This window comes from Mus caroli, chromosome 19 (assembly GCF_900094665.2).
Source record: "Mus caroli chromosome 19, CAROLI_EIJ_v1.1, whole genome shotgun sequence".
NCBI lineage: Eukaryota > Metazoa > Chordata > Mammalia > Rodentia > Muridae > Mus > Mus caroli.
Window position 1 is genome coordinate 1,406,878 of NC_034588.1, and position 23,736 is coordinate 1,430,613.

Genomic DNA, 23,736 nt, shown 5'->3' on the forward strand with positions numbered 1-23,736 from the left:
CTCTCTCTCTCTCTCTCTCTCTCTCTCTCTCTCTATCTCTCTCTCTCTCTTTCTTTTTGGTTTTTCAAGACAGGGTTTCTCTGTATCGCCCTGTTTGTCCTGGAACTCTGTAGACCAGGCTGTCCTTGAACTCAGAAATCTGCTTGCCTCTGCCTCCCAAGTGCTGGGATTAAAGGCATGCGCCACCATTACCCAGTGAGAACTTCATTTTCAACTCGGCGCAGTTGTGCAAGCAATTCAGTCCATAAGGACTCTTTTTTTTAATAGTTTTTTTTTGAGTTATTTATTTATTATATGTAAGTACACTGTGGCTATCTTCAGACACACCAGAAGAGGGAGTCAGATCTTCTTACGGGTGGTTATAAGCCACCATATGGTTGCTGGGACTTGAACTCATGACCTTCAGAAGAGCAGTCAGTGCTTTTACCCGTTGAGCCATCTCACCAACCCCCATAAGGACTCTTACTTCCTCCTTTCTATAGTTTCTCAGCCTTGCATGCATGTCTTGGGGTGGTTGTGCCCTCGTCTGCATTGCTCCAATAGGTTTTAAGACTGTTTATGCTTCTCACTCACTACTCCTAGGTATCTTTGCCTGTATCGCTTATGCTACCTCCCTTATCTCTCTTCCTCTTCCTCTTATCTGTATCCTCTCATTATAGTTCAAAACTGTAATCTTCCACAGATTTAACAATCCCAACTTCTCCTGCCCAGCTACTTTACCTACATCAATTATTCTCAGTCTTATCCTTACCCACTCTCCTTCTCTCTGGCTTCTAATCTGTTGCAAATTGACTGTACATTTTTAAATTATCTATACATGTTTACACTGGTACAATGCCACCAGAGGACAGAAGAGGGTGTCTGATTCCCTGGAGCTGGACCTGATGTGAGTCCTGGGAACTGAACTCAGGTACTCTTGCAAAAGCACATATTGCTCGTTGGTTTGCAAAAGATTATAAGCAGGAAGAAAGACAACGGTGTGCTTAACCACTGAGCCATCTCTCTTGCTCCCAACTCCTCATCTTATTGACTAAAGTTAGAGTAGAATTCATACGACTCTTGGTTGTTTATTATGAAGTATGGTCTACTGTCATTAATTGGTAGACGTTTGTATACCTTATAGAGCAGCCGAGCTGTTGCTGCTCTTCCAGTTATCTCCTAAGAAAGCAGAAGTTACCACCAGGCACCCTGAGCTCCTGGACTGAAGGATTGTTTTCTGAAGTAAACGTTGAACTCTATCACATCCAAGCCCTACTTGAAAACTGTGAAGACATCAACTGAATAATACAGCTGATTAAAGCAAATAAGCCAAGCAAAAACAACACCAGAGGGTAAATCTCAGGGTAGTAACATAAGAAACAGAAATGACTAAGACAATATAACTCCTCCAAAATTAATAATCATATAGAAATTCTATCTAAGGAAAGAATGGTAGATGAAAGCCCAGACAGAACTCAAAAGAATGACTATGAGCATTCAAAGACACAAATGAAATAAGGAAGGCAGTGGTTTTTATAAAAGAGGAATTTCACAAACAGAAGTGCCGAAGAAAAACAAGCTGAAGCAACAGAGGGAAAAAACAGCAAGTCAAATAAAAGAACGCTGGAAAGTCTCATCATTATAATGGGCCAGGAAGGAAATAAAATATGTGTTTGAAGAGAAACTGGAAGAATTCAACAAGGACAGAGATAAAATAAGAGAGGACTATGAAGTTGGACACCCAGACACATACACAGACATAGACACAAAGACACACACACACACACATTAGCTACAACCAAATAATACTTAAACAAGAAAGGAATAGGAAAAACTACAAAAGACAAAAACTACAAAATCAACAAAATGGCAGGACTCAATACACATCTTCCATCAATGACTCTGAATATGAATGGTCTTAATTTTCCCAGACAAGGCAAAGACTAGTTAGTGTACCAGTACACCAAAAACTAGGATGGTTTATTTCTTGACTCCAAAACTACTTCACCATAAAAGATGGACACTTTTGAAGGACAGGAAAAGGTATTCAAGTAAATGCCCCTAGGAAAGCAGCAGCGGTTGCTGTTCTAATATCTGACAAAACAGACTTCAAATACAAACTAGTGGGAAAAGACACAGGCGACCACTGATTAAGGAGAAACATCTGTCAAGAATATAACAATTCTAAAATTTGTATGTTCCAAATACAGGTGCACACAATTTCCTAGAAACAGTGTAACTAGATGTAAAGTCACAGATTAACTACAGGACAAAATGGTGGGTACCTTCAATACTCTCACTGAGTGAGTGACAGTCAATCTCAACAAAAACAGACAATCGGAATCAAATGACATCATAGATAAATGAACTTAACAAAAATCTACAGAATGCTGCAAGATACAGAGCAGCCTGTGTGACTTTCTCTAAAATACATCATAGGTTTGCACACAAAGAAAGTCCCAACAAATACGGGAAAACTTACTAATTCTTTGTGTTCTATCTGATCACAATAGGCTAACATTTCACACCCATAATAAGGAAAACTGTAGAACACACATAGACAATACACCTACAGTATGATGCAAACAACACACTACAGAATGATAAAAGGTTCTTGAAGAAATCAAGAGTTAAAGACACTCCTAGAGACAAATGAAAATGAACACAACACACTGAGGACTATGGGGTATGATGCATGCAGCCCTCTGAGAGAAGTGTGGAGTTCCAAGTGCCTACAACTAAGAAATGAAGTGATCGAACAACATATCTTAGAGCCCCAGAGAAATAACAAGCCCCAAGTCAACAGACAGAAGTCACTCACAATTAGGGCAGATATTAGTTATATAGAAAGAAAAATAAAGATAAACAAGATAGATAAAGCCCTAGCCTAAACTAACAAAAAGACAAATTAATAGAACTAGACACGAAAAGGGAACCATACAACAGATGCCTGTACAATTCAGGGAATCAGTAGGTCTTATCTAACAATGTATATGTTGCTCTAAACTACAACACCTAAAAAGTTCATGATCTACCAAGACTAAACTAAGGTGAGGCTGGCATGGTGGCACATACCTTTGATCCCATACTCCAAGGGCAGCAGACCTTTGAGTTCTAGGCTAGCCAGGCCTACTCAGGTTCTCGTTTTGATTTTGTTTTAAAGAAAACACAGATAAATTGATAATATTTAAAGAATAAACAACTTAACCTTGTGATGAACTATGATGATTTTTCGTAAAAAGTGCTTTATAACCAGACAGTCTGTCATCAAACTTCGAGAATTTTCATCAACCTGTAATAAGAAAACACAACCTTAACCCCAGCAGCACAAATGGGCCAAGAAGGCCTTTCCTCCTACAGAAGCAGCTACTGAGGTCAGTTCAGGGATATTCATGGAGAAGTGACTTGGAAAATGAGGAATGTACAAAAAAGGGAAGATAGGGAATTGGTACAGATAGATGGGCAACTCACTATTCTCTGTGACCTACTATAACTTGCTTGGTGCTTCAGTCTGATTAGATGCAGAACCTGTTTTCTGTTTCTTTCCAATCTCATAGATCTAAATTATAAAACTTTTTTTTATTTGTTTGGGTTTTTTTGTTTTTCAAGACAGGGTTTCTCTGTAGCCCTGGCTGTCCTAGAACTCACTCTGTAGACCAGGCTGGCCTTGAACTCATAAATCCGCTTGCCTCTGCCACCACCGTGCGCAACCACTGCCCAGCTTTTTTTTTTTTTTAAGTTTTTACATTGTCATATAAATTACTTATTTCTCCTACTGAACTATGAACCTTTCTAATTTGAAGGCTTTATTTCTATAGACCCATATATGCAAATAAGTTATATTGGTGTTTTATTGATTCTTTATGAAGATCGCATCGTGTACCCCAATCCTACTCATTTCCCAGTCCTTTGCTATTTGCCCTACACCCTTGTAGCCTCCTCCCCACAAAAAATAAAATTAAAAAAAGAAGCTTGATAGTGTGTCACACAGGTACCCCTTTTGTTCAAACAGCTTTACTTGCAAATGTTCTCTGCACTGAGTCATTGGTCTGGTTCGAGGTCTCTGGCTTCTGCTACAGCATTAATACTGGACCCTCATAGAGACTCTTCTCAGATATCCCACTGTTGTCCTGAGCATGGAAGTCTTGAAACTTTGGATCTGTAGGACTGCTCCCTTCACATGCTCCAGCAGGTCATGTGTGGGGTAGATGTTAGAGTAGGACATTTCAAAGCCCTGGATCTGGGCCTGGGTGGTATTAGTGTTGGTCAGCCTGACAACTCTCCCAAACCCACACCATCAGGACCAGCTCTCCTGGGCTGCCCAGGCAAGGGGGTGTGGCCAGCTCTCCTGCATCAAGGTTGCCACTGGTACCACCATGGAGTAGAAATAGGTGGGACCAGCTCAGCACAGACATCATCATGGCCTCAGACAGCAGCCCAGGATCACAAATGCTGCATGGCATTTGGTGGTAACACAGGCCACAGACATCGACACAGATTCTTATTTTAGTAGGGCCACGGACTCAGACAAGGTCCTTGGTGGCAGTGCAGGCCTAGACATCACCACAGCCTCTCACATCAGGCTGTTTCTCACCACTGTTCCATTCCTGTTTTGCCTCTCTTCGTAGCCACACTGCTTCTCTTTCTCTCCCATTTCTCTACCACATACTTGCTCAGTTTAGTAGCATCCACCGTAGAGCAGCAGGCTGGGCCTGTGGCCTCTGGCTGTCTTCTACCCTAGCCTGCACTTCCTATGTTCATGTCTTTTTAAAAAAGTGAACCAATGAGTGAAGTGGGAACTTAAGGGTTCTTTGGAAAGTCAGTTGGATGTTGTTTTGCTGAGGCAAACACGTGAAGGACAGGTTAGCTGAAGTGGACACAGGTGAGAGGCTAAGGCAGACTCAGGAAAGAACATTTCACTGAAGCAGACACAAGTGAATGGATGTTCTGCTAAAGCAAGCACATGAAAGGACACGTGATGATAGATTCTTTGGTAACAACACACATGTCAGTCTTACATTGTGTAGTTGAGCTGCATTTGTCAGTACTTCATAAAGAGAAATACACCAAAAATCTTCTGGCAGTGTGCTGCAGTTTCTTGCCACTTCTATGGACTCAGGCTGATTGGCAGAGTGATGTTAGCTGAGACAGACAAACATGCTGAGGCAAGACCCGTGGAAGACTTGTGATGCTTAGAGGGAGTATAGAAAGGACTTGACAGTGACGGGGGCTGAGCTAGCTTATAGAGCTAGCGGTACAGTGCGTTGGTCTTGTGTTTTCCTCTGATCCTAACTTTGCTGAGAGATTGCTTTGCTGACCTTTGCTTGGCTCCGCCAAGGCTGAGGCCTGGCTGTCTTTGCTAGGTAGTGCCACCCACCGCTGCTGCTGACCCAACTCTACTCAATTGGAAGTGCTAATACTTCTGTGAGGTGTTTGCAAGGGAATCTAGCTGCTGCCGCCGCCGCCGCCGCTGCTGCTGCTGCTGCTGCTGCTGCTGCTGCAACCTAGGAACTGAACTGCCGATTTCCAGGCAACACAGATGAGAGCTGCTCCAAAGAACCTCTCTAAACAGGTCCACTTCCCCCATATCCTTTCTTTTTCACTACCTCTGGTGGGTGGTGGGCTAAAAGGGATGCTAAAGCATTTAAGAATCATCATTAAAAATAAGTTTTGAAAAAATTAAAGCTACAAATGAGTTTACTGACAGCTATATACAGAAGCATAGCAACTTAGATATACCGCCAAAGGCGATGTTTCTCCCTTACCCAGCTACCATTAACTGCTCATGGATCCTCAGGGAAGGGCAGAACATTGTGTGCCCTGCTTAGAAGTTTATTTTCAAACATAAATGCAGTCATGTGTTCTGGACTATTCTCCAGAAGAAAGTATCAGTTTCTCTTTCTCCTCCTTGATAGGTATAGGTAAGATAGATGGTGATGATGATGGAAGACAGGCTGACAAAAAGAAAGATCCAAAAACACTCACATGCAAAGGGATAAATAGAGATGTTTGTGTATAAATATTTTCTTCTCTTATATAATACATCCTGAATACAGTTTCCCCTCCCTCTTTTCCTCCCAGTCTCTCCTACCTCCCCTCTCCTCCAGATCCACTCCTCCTCCATTTCCCTTCAGAAAAGAGCAGGTCTCCCAGGGATAACAACCAAATATGGCATATTCAGTTACAATAAGACTAGGTGCATCCCTTCCCATTAAGGCTGGACAAGGAAACCCAATAGGAGGAAAAGGATCCCCAAAGCAGGCAAAATAGTCAGAGACAGCCGTGCTTGCACACTGTACCATATATGCAGAGGATCCAGACATGTTCCCTGATGGTTCTGTGAGCCCCTATATTCCCTAGTTAGTTAACTCTGTGGGCCACTTCCTCATGGTGTCCTTGATCCCTCTAGCTCCTCAAATTCTTTCTCTCCCTCTTCTGTGGGATTTCCTGAGCTCCACCTAATGTTTGCTTGTGGGTCTCTGCATTAGCTCCCATCAGTTGCTGGATGAAGCCTCTCTGATGATTATGCTAAGCTCCAGTCTACACATGCAGCAGAATATCATTAGGAATCATTTCATTGACTTTTTTTTTTCCAGGTCGTGTTGGGTGCTATCCGAGGTCTCTGGGCAATCCAGCTTCTGGTTCCTGGCATGGGCTCCCTCTTGTGGTATGGGTCTCAAGTTGGATCAGTCATTGGTTTGCCACTCCCATAAGTTCTGTGCCAATTTTATTCTAGCACATCTTATAGGTAGGACAAATTGTAGGTCGAAGGTTTTATAGCTGGGCTGGTGTCCCAACCCCTCCACTTGCCTAGTTCCAGAAGATGGCTGGTTCAGACTCTGTATGTCACAATACTAGGAGTCTTAAGCTAGGGTCACCTTGTAGATTCCTAGGAGTTTCTATTGCACTAGGTTTCCACTTCATCTCCCAAATGCTCCCCTTCCAGTGTCTCTCCCAGTACCTTCTCTCTGTCTGTCTCTCTGTCTGTCTCTCTGTCTCCCCCCCCCCCGCTTTCTCTCTCCCTCCACCCCTACCTGATTCCTCCTGCTCCCATTTCCACCTGCCCACAGAGCCAAATTTATCTTACTCCCCTTTCTCAGCAGATCCATGAGTCCCACCCCTAAGTCCTCCTTGTTACTTAGCCCCTCTGGGTCTGCAGATTGTAGCATGATTATCATTTACTTAACAGCTAATATCCACTTATAAATGAGTACATATTATGTGTGTCTTTCCAGGTCTGGGTTCAGGATGATTTTTTTCTAGTTTCATCTATTTGCCTGCAAATTTCATGATTTTTTTTTAAAACAGCGGACTAATACTCCATTATGTAAATTATATTTTCTTTATCCATTCTTCAGTTCACAGACATGTAGGTTGTTTCCAGTTATTATGGCTATTATGACTATGGCTGCTTTGAACATAGCTGAGAAAATGTTCTTGTGGAGCAGCATCCTTTGGGTATGTGCCCAGGAGTGGTATAGCTGGGTCTTAAGGCAGATCGACTCCTCATTTCCTGAGAAACTGACATATTGATTTCCAAAGTGGTTTGGTTTTTTTTTTTTTTTTGCAAGTTTGCAATCTCAATAGCAATGGTGGAATGTTCCCCTTGCTCCTCATCCTCACTAGCACGAGCTGTTACTTGTGTTTTTGATCTTAGTCATTCTGACAGATGTAAGATGGAACCTCAAAGCAGCTTTAATTTGCATTTCCTTGATAGCTAAGGATACTGAACATTTCTTTATATGTTTCTTGGCTTTTTGAGATTCCTTTTTTTGAGAATTCTCTGTTTAGATCTGTACCCCATTTTTAATTGGGTTATTTGATTTGCCGATGTCAAGTTTCTTGAGTTCTTTATGTATTGTGGATATTCACTCTCTATCAGAAGTAGATGTGGTGAATATTTTTTCCCATTCTGTAGGCTGCTGTTTTGTCCTATTGACCATGTCCTTTGCCTTACAGAAGCTTTTCAGTTTCATGAGGTCCCACTTATTGTTGGTCTTAGTGCCTGCACCACTAGTGTTCTCTTTGGGAAGTTGTCTCCTGTGCCAATGCATTCAAGGATGTCCCCACTTTCTCTTCTATCAGGATCAGTGAATCTGAACTTTATGTTGAGGTCTTTGGTCCACTTGGACTTGAGTTTTGTGCAGGGTGATGGACATGGGTCTGTCTGCCTTCTTCCACACGCTACATCCAGTTAGACCTGCATCATTTGTTGAAGATGCTTTTCTCCCATTGCATATTTGTTTTGTTGTTGTTGTTGTTGTTGTTGTTGTTTGTTTTGGTTTTTGTTTTTGAGACAGGGTTTCTCTGTATAGCCCTGGCTGTCCTGGAACTCACTCTGTAGACCAGGCTGGCCTCGAACCCAGAAATCTGCCTGCCTCTGCCTCCCAAGTGCTGGGATTAAAGGCGTGTGCCACCACTCTCCAGCTGGATAAATTTCTTTAAGATAAGGCTTTATGAAATCATACTCCATTGGAAGGACCCAACCTAATGCAAAGAGTCCTATAAACATCAAAGTCACACTCTCTTTTACATGAGACATTTCCCAGAGATTAATTTTCTTCATATGACCAAGTTAAATATATCATTTAGTATAGTCCTTTCATGAGTATTTCAACTGATGTTTGGTGTAAATCTTGCTACTTGACACCACACACACATATGCCTTCAATCCTACAAAGAAATCTTTGGCACTCTCTTATCATACTCGTCATTTAAATACCTCTTAATAGCTCTATGATATTAGAGACAGGGAGTGATAACAGTAAGGATGCTTTAAGGAAATCCTCGCTCCTTTGAGGATAACGTCGTCTGGATGACTCCTTTACCTTTCATCTCCAGCACAGGCTTACTCCTGGTCACTGAGCTCACAGAGCTCTTCTGAATTTCACAATCAAGTTCCTGACCAAGGAGCAAGGAATGTAACTCAGTGACTGTTCATTCAGGATTCTTGAGACCCTGGGTTCAACCCCCAGCACTTTGCCTGTCAATACGATGATCATATTAAGCAACAATTTAGTCTTAATTCCATGACCTCTTCAAAGAACATGATCTTGATTTGAACTCATTTTTAACTATTTCCATAGTTACAACTGATTCTGAATACTTTAAACAAGCGGTTCTAAACCTTCTTGTTTTAGTCAGGGTTTCTATTCCTGCACAAACATCATAACCAGGAAGCAAGTTGGGGAGGAAAGGGTTTATTTGGCTTACACTTCCATATTGCTGTTCATCAGCATAGGAAGCCAGGACTGGAACTCAAGCAGGACAGAAAGCAGGAACTGATGCAGAGGCCATGGAGGGATGTTACTTACTGGCTTGCTCCCTCTGCCTTAATCAGCTTGCTTTCTTATAGAACCCAATACTACCAGCCCAGGGACCCTCTCTCTTTGATCACCAATTGAGAAAATGCCTTACAGTTGGATCTCATGGAGGCATTTCCTCAACTGAAGCTCCTTTCTCTGTCATAACTCTTGCTGGTGTCAAGTTAACACACAAAACCAGTCAGTACCCTGCCTAGTGTTACAACCCTTTAATACAGTTCCTTATGTTGTGGAGACCCCCAACCATAAAAGTTATTTTCATTGCTACTTCCTAACCTTAATTTTGCTACTTTTATGAATCACAAAATAAATATCTGATATGCGGCCCCTGTGAAAGTGTCACTTGACCCACAGGTTGAGAGCCGCTGCTTTAAGCCAAAACGCCTCACTCTAACTGGAAAGGATGCACACCAGGGTTTTTCTTCTTTTCTTTTTTCTTTGAGACAGGGTTTCTCTGTGTAGCCCTGGCTGTCCTGGAACTCACTTTGTAGACCAGGCTGGCCTGGAACTCAGAAATCTGCCTGCCTCTGCCTCCGGAGTGCTGGGATTAAAGGCGTGCGCCACCACGCCCGGCAGTGGCTTCTTTGATAAACCAAATTATATGTACTTCAAATGTTATATATGTACTCTAAATATTTGATTTAACCACACGTAGATTTTTCTTATGGAAACAGGTTTGCAATAGAAAAAAAAGAGAAACCTTAATATTCTTTCCAGTGTCACAACCTGCTATGTCCAGAGCTTATCTGACCTAAATTCAAATCTACTTTCAGTATTTCAACACCTCTAGCCCAAAATCCCTTTTGGCTGGGCTGGGTGCCCTTCCTCTGTGCTAGGCAGTGCTCAGCGTGTTCCTCATTACGGCACACACCACACTGTTCTGTAATATTTGTTGACATGTGCACCTTTCCTTTACATTCAAGTTCCTCAGAATCAAACATCACATGCTAAGAATGTGTACCCAAGAGACCTATTTAAGTGTGACTAATTTGAACAGACACTGGCTTCTAAATGAATAAATATTGAACTCGCATTGACCTTTGTGAATCAGACGGATTAAGCTCCACTTCTTCCACTTCCATATGACACTAGGAAAGTCAGCCCAGGTCTCTGAATCTCACTTTTGTCATCTGTAAAGTGGAGTGATAATCCATATTCTACCCATTTCATAGAGGTGTCAGAGCCTTGAGTATTTGTAAATGTTAGTCATGTGAGTTATTACTTGCTCCAACTGGCTCACATGCTCTTGTTTCTTAGCACTGCTTTCCTTGGTTCACTGGAATCACCTTTTTATTGCTTCTTGACATCAGCATTCAGAGCTGACTAATCATTAATTGCTCTGGACTGTTTACTTTTCATTCCCCTAAAGAAGATAAGGCACAGACAGGGAGTCAGCTGTCCTGATATTGGGCATGTTCCGTCCCCAAGGAATATGTAGTTGTTCAAACATGAAAACATATTTCCCAGAACTTTCTGGAAGATTTTGGTTTTCGTTTGTTTTGAGACCGGTTCTTATAAAGCTCAAGCCAGCCTAGAACCTTCGGTGTTGCTGAGGATACCTTTCAACTGATCTCTTGCCTCCACCTTCCAAATGCTGGGACTGCACATGTATGCCACCAAGCCTGGCCTAGGAAGAATGTCTACATTATTCTAATTCTTTAGATCTCTATTACTTTCAACTAAGGAAAGATGGGAGACCAGAAAATCATTAAAGATAACATAGAAGGCAATTATACTCTTAAATCTGGGCTATAAAGAGATCTACAAACTAACTAAATAAAAATTTGTTCAGATGAGATTTTTGTTAAAAATACTTTATTTCTCGTGTGTGCGCATATGTGTACATACCACACCATATGTGGAGGTCAGAGGATAATTCTGTGTTGTTGGTTCTCACTTTCTACCTTGTAAAATGCAGGGATCAAACTCAGGTCATCAGGTGTGGTGGCAGGTGCCTTTTCCCATGAGTCATCTCACTGACTCTGGAATTCAAGTTTAATTCGACTGAAAGAACCACCACCCTGTCTCCAGTGCTCAGTTGATACTGATGTATTAGCCCCCAAAATACAGCAATTACAGACACAAACCATCATACCTGACCCAGATGGCATCAAGATCTTGAATTTCTAGCGTACAGAACTGTGAGAAAATAAATCTTTGTTCCTTAAGCCACCCAGTCTATGATATTTTGTATAGAAGCTTTGACTAATGCAGCCCCGAAGGTCAACTAATTATCAGCCTCTCAGTAGAACACAGACATCAGGATTTGGGGAGCCCCTGGATCATTTCATGTCTGCACAGCTTCTTTATTTTACTTTACCTTCAAACTATGATGGAACCAGGCTCTCTTTCCTGTAATCATAATTGCGTAAAAATAAGTCAAATGATCAGAGTATATAGAACCACAACAAAACTTGCCTCAAAAGTCACCTGGCAGGATGCTATGCCTGATGTGTCTCGAGAACGGCCTCCCTCCTCCGAAGCCAGAGTCAGCTTTGCAGAGAGCCTGGGTAGCACAGGCTGTATTTCTACATGAGAAGGAATGCCAACAAATCAGAACTGCATCAGGAGCCAAGAAGGCCTTCCTTTACCTGATGAAAGATTACCTGCAAAAGGCAAAATATGGGAACTGGTTATACATCAGGAAATTGTTTCAACATCTAGACATACTTTCTAGAGGAAAGACAGCTGTTTGTAATTTTTCAGATTAGTTAAACCAATCTGAAATTTCAGTTTCCATAAAGTCATGTCCAGTGCCAACATTCTAGCTGATAGTCCTGCATTTTTTCAGCAAATCAGCTTATTACTTAATAAACACAAGTCCACTAAGGGAATTAATTTAGAGCTGAAAACGGAAAAGTTCAAGAATGACTGTTTCAGGTTTGTGCTCTTTAAACTATTGTAGCCCTTAGCAAGAGTCAAATTTTCACCATTTTTGACTTAAGAATTAACTTCTTTGTGTTTTGTATGTGTTGACTCAGAGCTAGCTTTCCACAGAGCAGCTGGGAGGGGCATGGATTATCCACAACAAAGAGAATAACATAGTATGCACCATCTTTCTTTATTTCCTGTACCTGAGTTACAAAACCAAACCAAACCAAACCAAACCAAAACAAAACAAAACAAAACAAAACAAAACAAAACAAAACAAAAACTTCCCACTTTAATGAAACAGTGCCCTGCAGAACAATTAGGAATAAAGGAACTATAACAAGTTAATTCGACTTTAAAAGTCTAATCACTGAGTTCGTCTTGAAATAATAATGCTTTAACTATTTTTTAAAAAGTGTTTTCCCAAAATAAAACCCCAAACATTCATTTTAACAGAGACCATTCTGTTGTCGCTGTGCTCTGTGAGTGTAACTCAGCCCACAGAGCACTGAATAAAATGGCAGCAGCAATGCCACACTGCACCGAAGCTCAGTGGCCTTGCCACTGAACCCAGACACTCGGCATAAGTCCTTTAAGTTACCAGTGCTGACTGCCTTACTTAGAGAAACCTCCTTTTTCTGATTCAATGACTTTTCTGTGAAATCAGGGACATCTGTTTAAAACAATAAGATAGTACAGAAATGAAGGGAACATCAATGCAGGAGAAAGGGGGCTGGAAATGGCTCTGAATTCTTTAGAATAATCTTAATAACCATTTAAAATAAATTGTGTTAAAAACAACATAATTGTGTACTTTTAAAAGAGTCTACTCCAAACATCTCAATCTACACAACAAAAAGGAAATGAGCAGAAAAGCCAGAGTTAAGTATATAAAGGTGAAAGAATCAGAAATACTATTTCAAGATAAATTGAACCTATGTTGAAATCTCATGTTCATGTTCAAACATACACTATAAGACAAATACTTTTAAATTCAATAAAAATGCATTCATGAGCCAGGTGTGGTGGCGCACGCCTTTAATCCCAGCACTTGGGAGGCAGAGGCAGGCAGATTTCTGAGTTTGAGGCCAACCTGGTCTACAAAGTGAGTTCCAGGACAGCCAGGGCTACACAGAGAAACCCTGTCTCGGGGAAAAAAACAAACAAACACACACATTAATGGTGGGAAAAAGTAAAAACAAAATGTAATAATCCAGAATGGATAACAAAAAGAAAGAGGCTCATTTGCTGCTAAGCCTGACAACCTGAGTTCAATCCCTGGACCCCACATAGTGGAAAAAGAGAATGGACTCCTACACACTGCCCTCTGACCTCCACACGTGTACCAGGGCAAGAATAAGCACTGCCTGCTCACTTGAGGGATAGCCAGAGCAAAGGAAACTGCTGTGTGACAAAGCTTTAGCAGTGTCATGTAAGCAGCCACAGGACTCAGATCTATACAATGCAGGCAGTGGGAGGCAGGAGCTTTGGCTGTCACTACCAGGGTACAGTACAATCCAAGGCATATACCATTCAGCATGCAAGGCTGGATCCAGGAGCTCAGCAACCTTGGGGACCTCTGACCTACCAGTTGTTAACATGACATATTTCCAAGCTAAACAGTTTGTGGGCAACTGACTCTAAATTACTAAGCAACGAAGCTTGATACCATCAAACTTATAACACAGCAAACAACAACACTGTACCTGAGAGTTAATAATGAGACATTGTAAAATAAATATTTAGACCCTTAACAAAGAAAAAGAATCCATTGTAATAAATTAAAGCAAAACTAACAGAGAAACATTTTTTAAAAATCTTGGGATTTAAAGATACAATGTTTGAACTTAAAACCTCACAAATGGGGGTGTGGAGAGATAGCTAAGTGGTTAAGAACACTTAGTGCTCTTGCAGTGGGTCTGGCATCCATATGGACTTTTAAGATAAGTAACCACCATTAAAAACTGAGAAACTTGGGCTGGAGAGGTGGGTCAGTCATTAAAGGTAAACACACAACCAAAAATACAAAAACCAGCACACAAAAAACTTACCTGCAACAAGAACTCAGAAGAACACTTAGTTACCATGTATAGTGTCCTTGGTTCAATGTATAGCCCATGCAGAGAAAAGGAAGGGAGGGAGGAGGAGAGGAAGGGAAGAAAGGAAGGGAGGGAGGGGAAATAGGGAGAGGGGAAGGGTGAGGGAAAGCAAGAGAGGGGGAGAAGAGAAGAACACAGAAGAAAGAGAAGAAAGGAGGAGAGGAGATTGATTTTGAATATTTATCAGGAGTCAAAGAGATGGCTCAGCAGGTAAGGGCACTTGCAGCCAAGCCTGATGCCTTGAGTTTGATTCCCAGAACCCATATGGTAGATGGAAAGAATATAGACTCTAAGTTGACCTCTGACTCCCACATGTACACCTTACACAAAGCAAATGTAAAAAAAAAAAAAAAAGTTTACTATTAACAAGCCTTTATGCTAAGTACCACTAAACCAACAAGCACAACCATTTAAAAAGAATTGATATTTTTGGAGCAGAGACTGAAGGAAGGACCATCCAGACACTGCCCTACCTGAGAATCCATCCCATAAACAACCACCAAACCCAGACACTATTGCAGATGCCAACAAGAGCTTGCTGACAGGAGCCTAATATAGCTGTCTCCTGAGAGGCTCTGCCAGCGCTTGACAAATACAGAGGTGGATGCTCACAGCCAACCATTGGACTCACCACAGGTTCCCAAAGAAGGAGCTAGAGAAAGTACCCAAGGAGCTGAAGGGGTTTGCAGCCCCACAGGAGGAACAACAATATGAACTAACCAGTATCCCCAGAGCACCTCGGGACTAAACCACCAACCAAAGAGGACACATGGAGGGACTAGTGGCTCTAGCTGCATATGTAGCAGAGGATGGCTTAGTCGGTCATCAATGGGAGGAGAGGCCCTAGGTCCTGTGAAGGCTCTATGCTCCAGTATAGGAGAATGCCAGGGCCAGGAATTGGGAGTGGGTGGGTTGGGGAGCAGGGGGAGGGGAGAGAGGATAGGGATTTTTGGAGGGGAAACTAGGAAAGGGGATAATATCTGAAATGTAAATAAAGAAAATATCTAATTAAAAAAAGAAAGAAAAAAAGAATGTAGCAATGAAGTAGCTCCTAACAACCAAAAAGAAAGAAAGAAAGAAAGAAAGAAAGAAAGAAAGAAAGAAAGAAAGAAAGAAAGAAAGGATTGATATTGTCAGGCAGTAGAGTCAGGTGCTTGCTCACCTTTAGTCTCAGAACTTGGGAGACAGAGGCCAGCATGGTCTAAAGACTGAGTTCCAGAACAGCCAAGGCTACACAGAGAAATCCTGACTTGAAAAAAAAATTTTGATACTTTTGCAGGTCATATAAAGGGAGAAAATGAGACATTATCAATATTAAACTACCTCTTCATACAGCTCTTTAATGATTAAAGTTGATGGAAAAATCTTAATTGTGTGTCAATATAAACACCCACCAAAACAATTTCTTGGGACCTTTCCAGCAATGAAGGTACAGAGCCTGGAGGTGTAGAATGACATTAAGTCATCTAGATGGCTGTGAGAAATGTCTTGATTTTTCTTAAACTTATGACTTAAAATGTATAAAAGCAAGACTGAACAAGGTCAAGGTTACTCGTCTGATAAAATAAAAAAAATCAATATCCTTCTGAGGAAGATAACAGGATATAGAATATGACTGTGTATTGCCTGATATAAAATTGTACACACCAGATGTGGTGGCACATGTCTGCAATCCAGTGGTTCTCAACCTGTGAGTGGAGACCTCTTTGGGATCAATTATCAGATGTGTATATTATAATTCACAGCAGTAGCAAAAATACAGTTATGAAGTAGGAATGAAATAATTTTGTGTTTGGGGGTCACCACTGTATTAAAGGGTCACAGTATTAGGAAGTTTGAGAACCACTGCTGTAACCCTAGCACTCCAGAGACTGAGGTCAGAGCATTTCTTCAGGTTTGAGGACATTCTAGCATACTTGGTGAATACCAGGTCAGCCAGGACTAGCATAGGACCTGATCTAACACCAAACAAATAAATACAAAATTGTAAAATATGCACAAAAGGTAATATAAACAAGAAAAATAGCAGTGATCACAAGTCAAAGAAAGCAGAGGTGATACACACCTATATCAACATCACTTGAGGCCAGAGGATTGCCATGAGTTTCAGATCAACCAATTTCTTTCTTACCTCTCCTATACACACAGCCCAGTCTCAGCCAGAGAACTGGGGGTCAAACACTGCTTCCAACATCCTGTTTCCTTAGTGGCACCTGCTCTTTTTTGTTTTCCAGTCCCTAATATTCATAGGGACCTCTGTAGTAAGAATTCCAGAATTTTGGCTGCTTAAAAACACACAGAGAGGCTGGTGAGATGGCTCAGTGGGTAAGAGTACCCGACTGCTCTTCCAAAGGTCCGAAGTTCAAATCCCAGCAACCACATGGTGGCTCACAACCACCCGTAATGAGATCTGATGCCCTCTTCTGGTGCGTCTGAAGACAGACAGCTACAGTGTACTTACATATAATAAATAAATAAATCTTAAAAAAAAAACACACACACACACAGAGAGAAATATTACAAGAATGTTTTTGTTTTAATTCCAGGTGTGAGAATTGGGGCTGCTTCAGACTGTCTGCAGCAGCTGACTATGATTTGCCTCATGCTCTAGCAGGAGCACGATTTTGCCAGCTAGTTTCTGTGATTGTGTGATGTTTGCAATTCTAGGGACTAGAGCAGACATTACATGCCCCCAAGGAACTTGATGCCCCTAATTAGCTCCTTTGATGCTTGTCTGGAAGACTTTCCTAGCTCCAACAGCTATGGGGGTGAAAACCTCTGATTACCACCATCTGCACCTGCAGGCTTAATCTTCACCATCAGAATATCTAATTTCTTCTTGTTTCTTCTTTTCATATGACCATGACCAACCAACAACCCAGTAACACTGTCTCTTGGGGCCCTAGCATTTACACCTTCTGAGAAGCAGCCATACCTTAGTTACATGTCTCACTAATCTCTGCACTGTCACAGCCTTTAGGGACAAACCATATTGGAATTCTCTCTTTAGGGAGGTGGTGGCACTTGTCTTTAATCCCAGCACTGGGAAGACAAGACAGGTGGATCTCTGTGGCCAGCATGGTCTACAAAGTGAGGACAGACAGAGCTACACAGAGAAAATTTGTCTCGAAAAACATTAAATAAAAATAAAAATTCCTTCTGCAAGCCCCTTGTAAACACACACAACCTTCAGATATTTATCCCAGTCTCCATATCAGAGACTACACCATTGTTCTACACAATATCTACCCTTTCTCCTCAGGTCCAAATAACAGAACCGTGATTCTACCAAAGTTCATTCTGGGGAACCAATGAGTTCATTGGGTTTTTTACAGAGCAGAGATGAGGGATTTCCTACAGGAGTGTGGGTGCTCCAGGAATGGAGGTTCTTCCCTTCTAGTCTTCCCTTCCTATATACTCTAGCCCCTCCCTAAGGCCTCATGCAATTAAGGCACAGTTTTGTTGAATATGAATACGTCATAGGGAGCAACTGGGTACTCATGTGAGAGGATAGTGATCCTTTTGGACCCTCTATGAGGTGGTGTAAACAGTCAACGTGCCCATCTGTGATAGATAATCCTTTTTTTTTTTTTTTTTTTTTTTTTTTTTTTTTTTTTTTTTTTTTTTTGGTTTTTCGAGACAAGGTTTCTCTGTATAGCCCTGGCTGTCCTGGAACTCACTTTGTAGACCAGGCTGGTCTCGAACTCAGAAATCCGCCTGCCTCTGCCTCCCGAGTGCTGGGATTAAAGGCGTGTGCCACCACCACCTGACTTCTGTCACTATTCTTTTCAAGTGACACACTAATAAACTTGTCTATCCTATGACTACTTTTGAGGATCCTGGCTTATTCTGATGGTGGAGAAACTTCACCGAAACAACTGAATTCCTACGTTTCCTTTTCCCCCCCATGATTTTCTACTTCTCTTTTAGTTCCTTCATTACTTTACATCAGTAGAAGGAAACATAAGAATAAATCTGCTCAAATACTCAAGCCAAGTGTCAGCAGAGAAATGAACGTTACAGAAAATCAAATGGGTCCTTTCCTAAGGCAGCACTCCAAAGATGGAGTCATGCTCAAGTGACAAGATCATGAGACCGACCAAGGGAAAAACCAGACAAGTCTAAGTTGGGTATCTCCCAGATGACAAACCCTCAAGGCCCAGCAAAAGGAGTCCAACATCACAGCAGCCAAGGTTTTCACATCTGGGAGTGATCAGAAAGCTATCATTTTTATTCCAGCTTATCAATACAAATCTCAGAAAACCCAAGGAAAATTCGTGCATGATTTGGAGAGAACATGCAGTGAAAAGCGGGCAGTCTTTCTGTTCAGAGGAGACTCTTGCCTACGCCTGCTTGAAAAGCTGTATGAAAAATAGAGGAAAAGAGCCCCAGAAGCTGCATCCTGACTGCTGTGCATGATGCAATGCTTCAGGCGTTGCCTTCCTGAGTGAAACTGGGGGCAAGAGGATCTGGGAAGCTGGAAGGATGCTGGCTTATAAAGGTTTACTGAGACAAAGTACATAAGAACAACATATAACACAAGGCTGAAACGTGTGTGTGTATATGTGTGTGTGTGTGTCTTTAAGAGTTCCCCAGAGCTTTGATATAAATAAATATGTAAGCTGGCAAGATGGCTCAGTAGATAAAGGTGCTTGCTGCCAAGCCTAACAACTTGGCTTGGATCCTCAGAACCCACGAAGTAGAAAGAGAACTGACTCCTATAAATTATCCTCTGACTGGAGTGGAAACTTCTGGTTTCTTTGGAAAATCAGTTATGTCACATGATGGTTTGCTGTGGCACACAGGTGAAAGGATGTTTTGCTGAAGCAGACACAGGTGAAAGGATGTTTTGCTGAAGCAGACACAGGTGAAAGGATGTTTTGCTGAAGCAGACACAGGTGAAAGGATGGTTTGTTATAGCAGGCATGTGAAAGGATGAGTGATGTTTAGAAGGTATATAACCATGACCCCACAGACAGTGGGCGCAGGAGCATTGGTCTGCTCTGCTTCACTTCGCTACTCTTCACTGACAGCACACATGTACTGGTTCACCTTACATTGCATTGTTGAGCTTTCTTGGTGGTGACTTGATAGAAACTTGCCAAAGAATTTCTCATGAGGTTCCTGCGGCTTCTTGCAGCTTCTGTGACCCAGGCTTCTGGTGAGCCTTGCGGTTTCTTCTGGATTGAACTGCCCTTGCTGACTCTTGTGTGATATCTGCTAAGCGGACTGGTCTGCAGCTGCTGAATCGTGAGTGGTGATTGCTGAGTGGACTAGACTGCCACTGATTCATGTTAGTATTTTGCTAGAAGGCTGGACTGCTGATATCCCAAAACTAAAGATTGGACTCACCTCCAAAGAACTATTTCTAAAAAGGTCTACTTTCCCTGTGTCCTAATAACCTTTCTTTCCCCACTACCTCTGGTGGGTGCTGGGCTAGAGGAGAGGTTGAACCCTTATTAAAGTAGGTTGAGAAAAATATATGCCAACATCTGATCTTCATGCAAACTATGGTACACGCATACCCATACACTTGCCCACACACACAAACACACATACACACCTGGATGCATACATAAACAAATAAATGTAATAAAATGTAGTGATAACTAAGTATCATTCACAGGAAAAAACAAAGAAAAACCACATGGGAATTCTATAACTGAAAAACTGAACTTACTGGATTGGTTCACCAGCAATGTAGACATGAAAGAAGAGCCACTGAAATCACTAAAGACCCGTGTAACCGTGTAATGCATCCGTAAACCCAGCTGCGCAGGTTACGGTAGGAGGACTGTCAGATGCAGGAATGTGAGGCCAGACTGAACAACATTGTAAGATATCATCTCCTTTTCCCTAAAGCTGTATCATCTCACGTAGAGAAGAGTGGTAACAGCCAGAAACTGCAAACAGCATAGATGTCCCTCAATGGAAGAATGAATAAAAAAAATTTCAGTTCATTTACACAATGAAATACTATGCAGCTATTAAACACAAGGAAGGACATCATGAATTTTGCAGGTAAATGGATGGAACTAGAAAATATAATCCAGAGTGAGGCAACCCAAAATGACATGTATGGTATGTACTCACTGATAGGTAGAATTAGCCATAAAGTACAGAATATCCATGCTCCAATTCACCAACCCAAAGAAGCTAGATAATGAGAGCCCAAGAGAGGATGCTTGAATCTCACTCAGGAGGGGAAATAAACTAGTCATTGGAGGTGGACAGAGGAGGGAACCAGGTGGAAGAAGAGATGGGGAGGAGGATGGGGCAGCGATCAGGTGTGGGAAGAGCTGGGGAGAGGGAGAGGGTTTGGAGAGTGAATGGAAATTGGCAGCTGGTAGGGGGCAGGCACCTCTAGGACTTGCCAGAGACCAGGGATGGAGTTGGCTCCAGGGAATCTATGAGGGTAACTCTAGCTGAGACTCCAAGTTAGTGGTGAGGGATATGGAGCCTGAAGTGTCTGCCTCCTGTGGCCAGGCAGAACTCTCAGTGGATAGATAAGGATACCACTCACCCACAAAACCTTCAACCCAAAATTTGTCCTTCCTACAAGAAGTGCAGAGACAAAGATAGAGCAGAGACTAAGGGAATGGCCAATCAAAGACCAGCCCAACTCAAACCCATCCCATGGGCAAGAACCAATTCTTGACACTATTACTGACCACCTGTTATGCTTGCAGACAAGAGTCTAGCATAACTGTCCTCTGAGAGGCTCCACCTAGCAGCTCACTGAAACAGATGCAAAGACCCACAGTCAAACATTAGACAGAGCTGCTCTGGAAGTGGGGAGCTGAGGGAAGTATTGAGGGACCGGGAGGGGATAGAAACTCCACAGGAAGACCAACAGAGTCAACTAACATGGACCCCTAGAGGCTCCCAGAGACTGAACCACTAACTAAAGAGCATACAAGGGCTGGATCTAGGCCCCACAACATATGTAGCATATGTAAAACTTGGTCTTCATGTGAGTCCCCCAACAACTGAAGCAGGGGCTGTCCCTACTTCTGGATCCCATTCCCTTAACTGGAACACCTTGTCTGGCCTCAGTGGGAAATGATGTGCCGGCCCTGACTTGATATGCCAGAGTAGGTTGGTTCCCAGGGGAGCCTCCCCTTCTCAGAGGAAAAGAAGAAGAGGGTGTCGGGGGGAGAGGTTGTGGGGAAGATCTGGGAGGAGGGGGGGCCTCTGGCCCAGATAAGTCAATAAATGAATAAATAAAATAATGGGAAAAAGAGAAATTTGAAAATTTTGTAGAAAAATGAATAAAGTCTTAAACACTTAGGAAAATATCAACCTGTCTAAACTATATATACTAGAAGTCTCAACAGGAGAATTAAGACAGAAAAAATACTTTAAAAGCATGGACAAATTTTCCTAAAATTTAAGATGTGAAAATCTCAGCAAACCCCAACTAGGATTTTTTGGTGAACACTGGCAAAGCCACAGACAGGCTGGAGATGGCTCAGGAAGATGAGAGGGGATCCCAGAAGCCTGCTAGCCAGCCAGTCCCGTCAACTGGTGATGAGCTTCGAGTTCAGTGGAGGGCCTGAAGAAGACACCAGACTTCCATCTCTGGCTTTCACACTACCAGTAAGAGTGAGTGCTCAGTGCTTAAAACCATGAAAACCTTAAGTTTAAAATGTCATAGAGGACACAGGGGCCCTGAGTGAGTGTTTGCTGCTGACATCCACACAGCCTCAGACCCATAGGAAAATGTCTTTGGGGCGGGGGATGGAGGTGTGGGGAGGTGCGGAGCTCAGGGTCAGATAAATGGCAAGCCACCTTTTCTGGTCCAAGTGCAAATACTGATAGTATGTGTAGTCAATGTTAAACTTGCCTCCTTGTTCACCTGTATGTAACAACCCTGCTTCCTCTTCAGCTGTAATAACCTGCCTCCTTATTCAGCTGTATGCAATAACCTTGCTTCCCTGTTCAGCTGGATCGTAAGCAGCAGCTTAGGGCACATCTGATGAATCTGACTGTTGAGGCTGTATAGAGGCAGGTGAAGGCTTGAAAAGGTAATTGAATTTGTACCCACCCAATTCTCAGTCCATGTTGCTTTTGTGTGGACCCACTGTGGTATGTGACGCAGCACACCGCCCTCCCCCACCTTTTTTTGTCCAAGACCTGAGCACATCATGGTTAATGGGCTTCGTGGCTGGCTGAGTTCTGTGAACATGCAGTCATAGTCACTGATCCCTCTGCATTCTAAAGTCTTGAAGGAAGATCTGATGCCCCATTTCAGAAAGATCACTTTTCTTGCTGTTTTTCCTTTTTTAAAAGTTTTACAATCTAGAACAATAGCCAGTGTAAATGATATAAATCATAGTCACCAAAGGAGCTCCTCCTGTGTTGCCTTAGCCTCATGTTTAGAATTGCAGCAACACTTCCACTGTACTTACTGGTGCATTCTTTGTAGGCATCATTACGGTATTATGCTAAGGCACAGGTATTAGCCCAGCAAAGCCAATCGTTATTAAGTTTCCTGAGTCTCTTGAAGAAACCAAATAATATAGCAACTGGATCTCAGTTTTGCCATTATCACAGATCTCACCATGTAGCCCATGCTAGCCTGGGGCTCTCTATGTAGACCATGCTAGCCTCAAACTCATAGAAATCCACCAGTTTCTGCCCCCCAAGTGTTGGAATTAATGACATGCACCACCAGACCCAGCTTTGAATCTTTTTCTTATAGAAGTAATATAGCTCATTTGGAAAATTAGAAAATTAAGAAAAGGATGCTAGATATTATGGCTCACACCAGCAATCCCCACTCAGGAGGCTGAGGTAGAATCCCCCATTCCTATGTATTTTGATGCAGTTGTATTCACAATGTATGCAATGTGTTCTATTGCTTTTTTATTTAACATATTATATGCATTTTTCATGTTATAGCATAGTCATCTAGTCATTATTTTTACTGGCTAAACTGTCTACCCAGATGACTATGGGCGAGTTCAATCAATAGTAGAACATCACACTCAGTATTTAATCCCCAGTACCAAGAAAAAACATGTTATCATAAATTAGCCATTTTTCTATTAATAGGCATTTAGCTACTGTTAGCCCGAAGAACAAAATACTTTAAGAACATATACTGAAAAAAAAGACAAACCAGCCAGGCAGGGGTGGTACCTGCCTTTAATCCCAGTACTTGGGAGGCAGAGGCAGGAGGATCTCTGAGTTCAAGGCCAGCCTGGTCTACAAAGTGAGTTCCAGGACAGCCAGGGCTACACAGAGAAACCCTGTCTCAAAAAACAAGAACAAAACAAACAAACAAACAAAAGAACACATCCTGTGTCCTTGAGCAAGCTATTTGGGGATTAAGTGTGTATGTATTGAGCACAGTGGCTATGCTGAGCATATGGTTCTCAATGCGTGATAATTGACATTAGTGACTATGGACTAACATGTTAATGCATACAGCTCTTCATTTCATTGAAAATTTGGGGACT

At 42.1% G+C, this 23,736-nt stretch overlaps 1 protein-coding gene across 1 annotated transcript in view; it reads right to left on the reverse strand.

Annotated features, from left to right (window-relative positions):
• Positions 1-23,736, reverse strand: part of C19H11orf80 (chromosome 19 C11orf80 homolog) — a 74,135-nt gene that overhangs the window by 35,594 nt on the left and 14,805 nt on the right. The window contains exons 4-5 of the mRNA XM_021151260.2: positions 11,721-11,830; positions 3,188-3,271 (exon numbers count right to left, since the gene is read on the reverse strand). Coding sequence (XP_021006919.1) covers positions 3,188-3,271; positions 11,721-11,830 — 194 coding nt within the window. The remainder of the gene's footprint in view (positions 1-3,187; positions 3,272-11,720; positions 11,831-23,736) is intronic.